Source organism: Plectrocnemia conspersa, unplaced genomic scaffold, assembly GCF_051122295.1.
Source record: "Plectrocnemia conspersa isolate PC_06_02 unplaced genomic scaffold, ASM5112229v1 ptg000009l, whole genome shotgun sequence".
Taxonomy (NCBI): domain Eukaryota; kingdom Metazoa; phylum Arthropoda; class Insecta; order Trichoptera; family Polycentropodidae; genus Plectrocnemia; species Plectrocnemia conspersa.
The window spans coordinates 22,641,939-22,654,468 of NW_028277173.1; the positions used below are offsets into that span (position 1 = coordinate 22,641,939).

At 30.2% G+C, this 12,530-nt stretch overlaps 1 protein-coding gene across 1 annotated transcript in view; it reads right to left on the bottom strand.

Moving 5' to 3' along the window:
- Positions 1-12,530, bottom strand: part of pnt (ETS transcription factor pointed) — a 189,377-nt gene that overhangs the window by 166,012 nt on the left and 10,835 nt on the right. The window contains exons 2-3 of the mRNA XM_088192171.1: positions 6,442-6,583; positions 38-155 (exon numbers count right to left, since the gene is read on the bottom strand). Of these exons, the coding sequence (XP_088048297.1) occupies positions 38-155; positions 6,442-6,582 (259 nt within the window). The 5' untranslated portion in view covers position 6,583. The remainder of the gene's footprint in view (positions 1-37; positions 156-6,441; positions 6,584-12,530) is intronic.

Consider the following 12,530-nt stretch of genomic DNA (forward strand, 5'->3'; position numbering starts at 1 on the left):
TTTTTTGTGTGTGTTAATAATTTTTATGTGTACTCACCGATGGATGCCTCTGGATCGGACAGGTCTGAAAGCGATGGCACTTTCTGCATAGGTCTGGGCGCAGCATCGTCATGTTCTTCTACTTCCAATTTGATAGTCATCCCTTCGTCACTCCACTGTAAAAAAATCATGAATTTGCAATCGGGGCCAAAATGTTTCACGTCCCCTTTGGGGGACCCTTTGCGCGGTAGAAATTGAATTACTTAGCTTTCGATAAAAATCTTGTGGATGCACAGGGCAAATAAGAAGTAAAATGATTCGGGGGGGAAATAAGTTTATTGTGTATAAAAGGGTAATTTGACGTCGAAATCTGATTAGGAAAACGTTCTACTAAACGTATTTATTATTTGTCGAGCGTCAAATTTTCCCTTTTGAAAAATACGGCATAAAAATTGAATAAAGAAACACTTATTTTTATAAGATCACAGATTCCATTAGGCCCGAATTTGGTGGAAAATATGATTTTCTTAATTTTTGATTTGGACGAATATAATATCATATATTTGTATGGTACTTTTAAATTTTTATTCAATAATAAATCGAGAGTAATTTAAAAATTACACGGGAGATATTCTGAAAGGTAGTAGCACGCCCGACCTCCTACCTGGTCTGTCACGAGTGTCAGCTGCAGTCGAGTAAACCGATGAAAAACTCCAGCATCACAAATTAATTTGCTTTAAAGGTATTTAAAATGGCTATAATGTGCTAGGTTCATTGGCAATAAGGATATGAACCGACAAAATATTGTGAATTTAAAGAAATAATAATAAAGAAAAAATGCTTAGATATGCGTTAAATGATAAATTAAATAATCATCCAGAACTTAATGAACAATTTAAATAATCATTCAGAACTGTTATGAAATTGTTACCAAAATAATAGGGCATCGGAAATAATGCGCGCTTTGGGTGCCAAAAAATAAAAAACAATTCGATCAGAATTATAGATATTACTGAAATACTCGCGTTCGAATCCTATACGGATACTAGTGTTTTTATATATACTTAAGTATATCGTGTCTGAGAAGTCGGAATTAGTAATTATTATAAAATTATAAATAAAATGAAAGACAAATATGTACAGAAAAACTTTACTGCTATTTACTAATTAATTTAAAAGCAATAACATAATATTTATAAATAATTATATAGTAATAAAGTTTTTCATTGTCATCAAACGTTTGACTATCCATTATATTGTGAAAAATGAATACAATGAAAAAAAATCCAATCATGTGATTGAACCAATTGGTTTTCTTTCCTTGATAATAATGTTATTCGAAAGCGTAGTTTAAATATGAAAATCCATCAACCCTTATTACTTTTTTGCCCTTTTATGATTAAAGGACACGTCTATGTATACATAGTACGTAGATCGGCGATAACAAGAAGCTTTTGATATTTTACATACGACACTGATTTGTATCCACCTTGCTTATAATATAGTAAGTAGAAGGAAATGATAATTTATCATTTAAGATTTTTTTATATGTACTGTAAAAAAGGAAAATATAATATTTAACATTCTTACATCCAATCCAGATGTATCTCGAATTCGATTTGCTATGTGTGTAGGGTAAGGGTCTCGCGTCTGGAGGTTAAACACAGACACACGCTCTTAAGGTCAAATAGGGGTTAAAAGCTAAGGGTCAGCCCATCCGAGAGCACCGGGTTAAATCACTATAAACATTGCCTCACACAAATTGACACGCGGCACCCTTCGATACGACCCTATACTGAATAGACTGGAGGGGAAATAAAATGGTTTATAGCGAATTAACGAGCTTTTGCTCTTCTTACAAACAATGATAGACAACTAAACAATGTATTTTTTTATTAATAATTAATTACTTATATATTTGATATTGCGAAAATAACTTAATTTTTAATTTAGTGAAAGATTGTCGCATGAGTAACGGCATTTAAAATTTGACGAGTCATCGAACAATCGATTACACTTTGTAACGTTTTTTATTCCTGGAAAGTAAGTAATATTTACTGATAGCTTAAAGCACAAATTTTGTTGATGTTATTTAGAAAATTACACATTTTAATTGAGTTGAGCTCGCAGTTATTTTTTGCAATAGTCAATTTAATTTCTGGTGTGATGTAGTAATTATTTTTGATAATAGTATTTCGTTACAAAAAAAGTATTATAATAATACATCACATCGATTATCACAAAATATAATGTAATATAAATTAATAATACAAGCAATCAGGAAATCAAAAAAAAAAACAATTACTACACAGTGACAAAAAATGACTTACATAGTGTTATAGATTCGGTTGAGCTTTGTTATAATTTTAGAGCATATCTTCGAAACACGAATTCCATAAGTTATTGAACTAATTTTAGTCGCAACAACTAATTTCCACCCTTTCGAAAACGTCCAACATCCGCCGGATGAACTGACATTTTTCTCAGTTGTTGTTTAATGTTCGACACGTCATACTTTTGTTTTGAAGCCAATGATTGCGGTCCTAATATGCAACTCTCAAAACACACGGGGGTTAAATTTAGATATGGAAGGGCCGCCATGTGCGCTCTGCGGTACTGAAAGCTCGGAATCAAACTTTCATAGTCATGACCGCTTCGAGGAATCGAATGACCGAAATGAGCATACAGCACACAAAGGTGGGCCGGCCGAATCAAAGGAGAGTTAATTACGACACACGTCAACGCTTCAAAGCTCCCATGGTCTTGGGGTGCTTCCGGCGCAAAATAAGACAGCTAACGAAAATAAAAATACTGGAAAATAAAAAAGGGCAATGGTTACGCCATACTGTATGGATTGTCGTGTAGGGATTGAAACCAACCGACCGTGTCGTGATAAGTAGACGACACTTCCGCCGAGATGTGGAGCTACAACGGAAAACTGACGTGTGGGGTAAGGGGTTTAGATTTGAATTGTAACGGAGACATGTATGAGTGCTTTTATATCGTAGCAATTAAAAATAAATGCCATCGAAGTTCGCATATAGTCATCTTATTAAACATATATAAATCTATTGTACAGATATATTTATAGGAAAATATAATTCGGTATGTATGACTTTTATGAAGTTTAAAACTCTTAAGATACCATCGAAGAAGTGCCGGTGCAAAGCGGTTTAACACACAAGCGAATTCATAAAGACATGGCGTCCTTCATTCACAATAGTTAAAAAGTGGTAGATCATCACAAAGGAAAACATTCTACTAGAGGAAACAATAATTTGATACACGATATGGTCATGAGGCATGACACATCGGCTAATCAAAGTTATATAGATAGTAGAGGTACAAAGAATCTCTTATGAAAAGTTCAAAATATTTTGAACCATGAGTTAGGAATGAGGACAATTTAAATGAGAAATATATCAAATATTTGTTCCATAAAATGAATTGTTTGTGCATTATTGTTGGACAGATTACGTGTGAGCGAGCGAGCATTGGACAGAACTAGTGTTTCTTCTCGAGAAAAATTTTTTTTGAAAATATTTTTGATTTCTTGAGAAATTTTATTATATAAAATTAAATTTGTACGAATATTTTTAAACTAGTGCCCGTTATTTAAGGCTGTATAAGTAAAGGCGGGTACATGCCTAATATGCATACTTCTTGAAAGAATTTATTGATAAAAAACGTTTACAAATTTTTAACACTCAAACTCGCCTTATTGCTGCTTAAGTAATAAAATAATACACTCAGATAAGAAACCTTTCCGAATGTGTTCGTGCCAGATGCTTAAAAATATGCATACTTTCTCGGAAGATCGAAAGTATATGAATGACCAACAATTTTTTTATTATCCTCCTTATTTTTAAACCTCCCGACTTTTTGTACACCAAAGAAACAGCCATAACGAAGTTTTTTGAAGACAAGGATGAAGCATTTTATCAGTCCGGGATCGTGAAATTACAGCAGTAAAAAATAATTAGCTCTTGTGTTAGTCCGCAATGTTTCCAATCTAACATTGCAATCAGAAAAAAGGGGAATACTAAAATAATAATAAACAAGAGCCATAATTCAATTATGAATATAATAGTGTTAGCGCGCTATTCGTATTCGGTTGTATCTTAATTCCACGTTAGTAATGCGCATGTCAATTGCCAACCATATTTGACGCGTAGTCTGTGTATGTTAGCTAAATTTTGATAAAGCCATTTTGTCACGCTTGAAAATATAGGAACAAAGAATATGCATGAATGAACAAACGAATGGATACTGACTGATGTAAACGTTTTCAAAATAACCTAAGAGGGTGTATTATAAGATGACAAGAGGGGGACGTCCTAGCACATTGACCACCGATGAAACTATTCAAAAAATGACACTGTGCTAAGTAATCGCCGAATCAATATTAGAAAAAATGCTGAAAAAAATTAATATCTCGTATGGTTCATGCTAAGCAATTTTGACAGAAATGTATTACAAAATTTTTAACAAAATCAGCATTGCATTGTAAAGAAATTACTAAGAAATTATTAAATGCAATTGCTGACCACTGAGCATCATTATGACATCTAAAGAAGTAAATAATCGTCTCAATGGAAGTGCCCTAAGGAACCATGACAAAAAAGCACTCCAAGTTCAATCAAATGTCATGGTACTGTTTTTTTAGAATATACGGTCAGTAACGATTACTACATTGCGGCTTTACGTCAACAAACATCTCTTATTTATTCATGAATGATAGGTCAAAAACGACACCATCTAATCAAAAACGAAGACTTCTGTTACTACAGATAAATACTACATTGTAGGTGCAACGTTTATCGAGTGAGTTGATATTTCGCAAATTGAAAGAAACGCTGGCATGAGAATTAGTGTACGGTATTATAAGAGCTGTTTATAGCAGTGTTGTTATTTGTTATGTTATAAGCTTGCAAATAAATAGCGGTCCATATCCGATGTTTCCCGAGATGAAGAAACATGTGATTGGTTCGAGCCATGTTTTTTATATTTACATACATACATACATAGATAGATCAAAAGGCGGTTCTTCAAATATAGTACACAATCAACGCCAAAGCATAAACTACAAATAAGGCTTCATAATATAACATACATATTTATTTTAAATATTTCATTGCAACGCGAAAGGCGTTAGCCTGATGCGTTATAACAGGATAAACACAATCTATTGTGTTACCTATAAACTATTATTACAGCTTACAATATATTTATGTATATAAATGTCATAATTCCACGACCTAGCTCGATTATATTTTAATTATTAATTTATAAGATAAGAAAAATCTAGGTAAACCTAACTTATGATAAACGATAAATAATATGATGATATCGAAAAACTCTAGGATCATATGGGATTCGAGCCCGCGTCTCTCACGTATTAGTCGTCGACTTATACCAGTGTCTGTCATCCTGGTCAAATTAAATGTAGTGTTTAATAACCTTCGATATATAGTAGAAAAGCATGTTTTACGTGTCGTACAACTAGTTCTATATATATATACACATATACAGTACAAATTTGAAATGTTAACAAAAGTAAATATAGATTTAAAACATCATTAGATCCCCTTGGAGTTGCTAATGTCTCTGTAAATGACTGCATATCATCAATAGTAAGTGATAATTACCATCCAAAAAATCAATGCATATTAAAAATAGCTTCTACTATAAAAAAACGTTGCATTAGTATTAAATTTAAATCAGCAATCTTTTGATTGACTAATGAGTGCCAGATTTTTTCTATTCTATTATATAAAACTAAAGTATGATTTGAACTAAAATAGATTTTTTAGAAATGAGAGGGTGTTAACCCCTGGTTCATTTACTAATTAGACAACGATCCAAGAAAAACCGTGTGGCTAGTTAGACCTGACAAGATCGTCTTGAAGAGACCCAGCAGCTAGGACTCGAATGTTACCAACTTCCGTTGAAGGGGAGACAGTAAATATGTGCCCTACGTGCGCAACAGAAGCTTGAGGTAATTACGACAGAGTTGGACAACATTTTATTGGGATTCCATATAAATATATATAAAACTATACTACTGAATTATTTGGATTAAACCTGGTGATTGTATTATAAGATTAGCATAAAAGCATTGTCAAGTATGTTGACATAAACCCAGATGTGATTTGATTCGGGATTGTTCACGACCCCTGGATGACACGCCAATAACCCCTTACTATATAATGCGTGTGACATGAAGGGGAATGATTACCCGTCTGATTGAAAGGTATCGTACAGGAAGACGAAAAACTAGACAATATAATCTAAGCTACACAACTTCAGTAGTAAATTGTTATATACGAATATATGTAATCAAAAATATAAAGGGACGGAAAGGCGTAATTCGTTGTGTATTGATTTATAGCAATGAGTTCGATTCTCCCAATAGAATGGATATAAAATATAATGTATTGTTTTTATTTAAGTAATATTTACCTGGTGTATTAGAGGACTGGGCCTGAACGTGACCGTTTTCCGCGGTGGGGCTTCTCCCTTAACTGGAGGCACTGGAGGTGGACCTTCATAGAAGGCCGCTTCCTCCAGCCCATAATCAACGTCAGGGCCCTCCAACTTCATGCTGAAAAATATATAAAAAAACATTAGCATATAAATTATGACAATCGCGCGTAATTCTCAAAATCTGACGTTTAGATAAATCAAGTCTTAGAACGTGAACAGGTCGTGTAAACAGCTTCGAAACGCGGTTAATATTAACTCGACACGTATGAGGCACCTGTAAATATTAGAGAGGGCGAGTCTACCTGCTCGTTTCGAGCCTTTACCCTATGCATGAGATAGAGATAGAATCGCAAAATATAATCTCCCTCTGGGCGATGTAATCTGTTGCTGCTAGCACCTGTTGAGCTCGTGATTTAAATCGAGGGTTGTAAAATGGCAGGGGATTTAAACTACACACTAGTGTATTCAAAGAGGAAATTTATAAAAATATAATTTTACTATGATGTCTCAATACTAATTAGGTAATTGTTGTGTTGGTTGCAAAGCAACAATAAATAAACAAAAAAATAGATAAAATAAATATTTTAATACACAAATAACTGCATTTTTTTCAATATTATCAAACAAATGCATATAATTAATTTTTATAATATTTTTTTGTTATAGTAAATTTTATAAAATATACTTTTAGTACATATTGTGGCATTAAAATATAAATATCTGATTTAAATGTAGAATTACGAATGTAATTAGTAATAACAAGTTTATGTAACGATAGTTAAACGTATATACTTCATTCAGAAATCACAGTTAGTAGGCAAAATTGTTATCTTTGCTCGTACGAGCACGATAGAACCGTGGTAAAGTCGGTGACTAATATCTGAAAGACCTAGGTTTATACCCAAAATATAAACTAATGTTTTTTAAATATATATCGTATCTAGAAGAATCAAAATTAGTGATAAATATATAATAATAATTTTGATCGATCCTTGAAAATTACGTTTTCTAAGATTTTCCAAACATCATGGTTGAATATCGTGATGAAATATTAAAATAAAAAAGAGCTAATAATAGTTTATAATTTATAAAGTAAATATCACTAATTTACAGACTTAGATTTCAATCTGATGTCACAATACTTATTAGGTAGTTGATTGTGTTAACTTGGTTGCAAGGCAATACAATAAATAAATAAAAAGTAGAAAAAAAAAATTTACTATAACAAAAAAATAGTAAATTTCATAATATATATGGTTATTACACTTTGTATCATATTTAAATTTAGAATTACGGCTGATTTTAAAACTTCGTTTTACGTGTTTATTTTTTTAATTAATAATAACAATTCTATGTAACGATAGTAAATGTATATACCATGTTAAGAAATCACAGTCAGTAGGCAGAATTGTTAGCTATCGTCAAATACGCACACCAGTAGCTAGACCAGTGGTGAAGTTGGTGACTAATACCGGAAAGATAGGGTAGATTAAGGTGAAGGAAATGACTTACGTCTAAACTAAAGATCTTTATTTTTTTAAAGGTGACTAATCAAAGTACGATGAGGTAAGTTTTTTAATCATTAGCTAAGAAATTATTAAGAAATAAGCAATTAAACATATCAGCAGTATATTGGAAATTTTTCATCACAAAACAAAGCACTAAATATACGGAGAAACTGATAAAAGAAAATGGCAAACTGAAGAAGCGATTTGGGGACATTTCTGTGCATAATTTAATCTGAATAAATCGTGGTCAATATTTACTAATTGTAGAAGTATGATTAATATAATGGAATGATTGGATATTCAATAATCAATGAAGGTGAATGTTTTAGTATTTATATATAATATAAGCAAGAAAATAATAAATTACCCGAGTATTTTAATAACAAATACAGATGTACATGATAGGTATGTATATGAAAACGAGTACGGTTAGGGTAATATTGTAGGGAGATGTGAATTTGTATAATAATATTCCTAGGACAATCTGCAAAAATAAAAATGTAGCGGGTTTCTTCAATGAAATAAAAAATCACCTTCGTGCATTAAGAAATAAATTATAATATTAAAGTATGTTTTTATATTCGGTTTATGTTTATATTGTGTTTTATATGTATGTTTTGATATATTATTGTATGAAAACATACATATAAAACACTATATTAGCTAAATAAATATTTCTGAATTCTAAACAAGTTGTTCTAAAGAAAGTACATATATAATTATATTTATGCTATGTATTAAGTTCAAAAATAGAAAAAAGCATAAAATAATATTCATACTTCTGAATATAATATTCAACAATAGATGTTGCATAAGTACCAAATATTTCAGATTTTTTTAACTAGACATTGTAATGTCTAGTTAAAAAAATTTATTGTATTGTTTATTTTTTATATCTACCAATGTATTTTTTCTGTTAATTTCTAAAAACACATTGATCTGTCAAATAACTAGTTACTTCATCATATATCATAGTTTAAAAAATGTGTTTCACGTAAACAATAATTTTACTTTTGAGATTGATAAAATTGATTGATGAAATAACTTACATTGTTTTATTCGAAGATTCTATCTCAAATAAAAGATTCTATCTCAAATAAAATTGAATGGAAGAGTTTCATTCTCCTAAATTATTGTATTGTTTTTGTTTTCAATAAATTTCATTGATTCCATCGAGCTAATTATCTCGCCTTAACATTTAATAAAAGTACACAGTTATTTATTTTACGTCGGATAAATCAACAGAATTTTGTAACTCAACGCTTATCTTTCATTTACCTTGTTTATTAATTGTACGTGGCTTATTTTCAATGATTTCTCGTAATATTTACATTTAGTTTATAGTTTCAAAAGAAGTTGATGCTTCTGTATTATCAAAATTATTAACAAATTCATATAAATATTAAAATTTGTATTGTTGAAATAAAATTAAAATAAAATATTTTATAAAATATAATGAAATCATGATTAACGTTATTACAATGAAACCTATCGTTTTTTATAACTAACAATAAAAAACACAATCTTTTCCATCGACAAATATTAAACAACATAACAGGAAATCGGTTAGGTAGATAAATTTTTTTTCCTATAGCTAATGTTTGAAAACAATAATAATAATAATAATATTTTTAGACCACAAAAATACTATTTAATTAACATTTATAAAGTGGCCAATATTTACTAAATCAAAAACGGACTATGGTTGAATCAAGACTAATTTTTTGGCTTCTATGCATTACGTCGACAGAAGATTTATTTATATTTTTGTTGTACGAGTGCAAACTGAAACACAATGCAACGCAGGCAACTAGAAATGTTAATTTGGGGTTTGGCGAAGGTATTGCTAGTCGGAGAACTGACGTACTGAAATTTCAAACTATCTGCTCCATCTGCTATTAATGAGAAAACAATTGAAAACATTATTGAAGCTTTTACTCACAAACAACTGTTCAGAAACTCGTAGCAGACTTGGAGGTTTCTCCTGCAACCGTTTCACGACATCTAGATGTCATAAATAAGGTGCAACAATAGGGCCTAAAGGGTATTGCATGAACTGAACCAAAAGCAAAAAATTCAATGTTTTGAAGAATCAATGTTACCAGTACTTGGGTTCTACGAGTTCAACCCTATGGGTGGGCACCCAGATTTTAACGGCCGGATGAGCGGGACCTACCCCACGTAGTACTACATATTTTATTGGAGTTTCATTAGTATTTCTCCCGAGCGAGTTCTCAGAGACAATAGGGAACCATTCATTAAGAGAATCAATACATGAAATGAAAAAATTATTCTCTACAATAACCAGAAGAACATGCGCAAACATGCACCGAAACGAAATGGTGATAGTATGATGGCATTCTAAGGGAAATTTCTTGAACCAGGCGAGACTATTACAAAGGAATCTTATTGTAGGAAAGTTAAAACCATATATAATTTAACATATAACATATTGATAAACAGACTTTAAGCAATATTGCTCCATTATAAAACAAAAACTCATACTACACCAATTTAATGTTGCAAAATTAAACGAATAGAAATTTTACCTCGTCCCCCATATTACCCTGAAATTTTTCATAGTGATTACCACGGTTTTAAGCACTTGAACTTATTTCTTTAAAATACAAAATTCAATAATTAAAATGACACTAAAAAGCCTTTGATTACTTACGAACCATTGCTTATAAAAATTAAGAATTTTATAAACAAAGAATTGTTGACAAATGACAATTTCTGTAAATGAAGCATGATTTGTGGAATACAAATGTAGTTAAAAACACATGGCGTTTTAAATTTCACAAAAAATCGCAATAAAATATTTCTTTTGATTCTAATACAACTCTGTTCGTTACATCTGATAATGGTAAAAACTCACATCATTAAAACTCGACAGAAGTTAAAATTTTAATTGAAAAATAAAAATATAGTTAGTTTCACAATATATTTTTTTTGTAGAGTTAGGTTTTATTATCAATTATTTATTGTTTACATATAATTACATGTTATTAGTAAAATGAGAAAGTATATATATATACATATATTCATATTTTATTGGATTATTTAAAAAAAAATTATACTTTTATAATAAATTTAGCTCTAAAACAATGAATCAGTTCTTTTGTGTTGTTATAAATTTAATCTACCGTCCCTACCGGTACTTTACGTAATATTATTTATTCAATAATTCAATCGTGTTGTTTCCCTGAGAATTCTGAATATTTGAATCGATTAAAAAACTCTTAAGGATTACCGAATAAGTGCTGATGAAACATTAGATTAGGAGAAAGATAAGTTAATCTCGCATCGAAATGGAACTACGCCAACAAACAAAACGCCGCAAAAGTAAGCACATCAATACTGTTTAACAAAAATATGTATTATATATCAAAAATGAAAGTAAAACATGTCTTTTTTAAATACTGTGGTATACGATATTGAAGATAAGTCAAATAAAATAAAGTTCTATTGTACAAACTATGAAAACTATCAATACATATTTGATGGGACTAACAGTAAAAATACCTGATAAAACACATTTTTTAAAAGCTGTCATAAAACATTATTTAATTCTAAATAAATCTACTAAAAAATGATTTAATCTATGATTTAAAATGATATCAACATCATATCGTAGTGCGATGTCTACGAACTTGTATTAATAATTCACGATATCACAATCTTATCGAGAAGTTTAGCAAAAAAAATCCACATGTTGACAACATGAATGGAATGAAAAATTCATTCAATAAAAAATGAATGATTATCTTGTTATTTATTACGTGTTACTTTTAACACTACTTGTACATACATGTATGCAGTTATATTTTATTATAGTTAAAAGGGGGAATTGAAAGGTTAAAATGAGTTTCGTATAAATTACGACAAATTGCCTTGGGCTCGTAAATACGAGAAAGCAATTATATACTGTTGCCATCGGATGAAAGTGTACATTAAGACGTTATATTTAATTGATTTATTGTTTTACGACTGAAAATTATGACATTTCTGCACCCGTATGAATATGTTATTTATAATAAATAGTATACCTAATTGTATTCATCATTTTCGTTATCTGAACGACGCAGACATAGATAAAGCATACAATGGTAGAGGCGTAGACAATATGAAGAGTTGCAATAATTGAGATAAATTATTTGGGTTACGTGCATTACATTATATTTATACATGACTATAATAATAATTGATTTTACAAGGATTTAAATAAGTTAATTTATGAATTATTCAGGTTCACTTTAATGGCTGCAATCTGATAAAAATATATTATTTTTAAGTTTTAGTTTATATATTTCTAAATACGTACAAATACAAAAAATATACAACTTCTTTAAAACATTAAGAATAGAAAAAGATATCTCGCACTCCACGTTGGATTTCCCAGAACAATTTATTACTTATTTAGGAGTATGTCTATTGTTTAGTAATTACATACCCAATTAACTTGTCAGCTTTCGTGATTTCGATTTAGAAAAATGATAATACCAAATCGTCAATAATTTAGTTTGAGTATGAAATTAGATATTATTGTGTATTCAT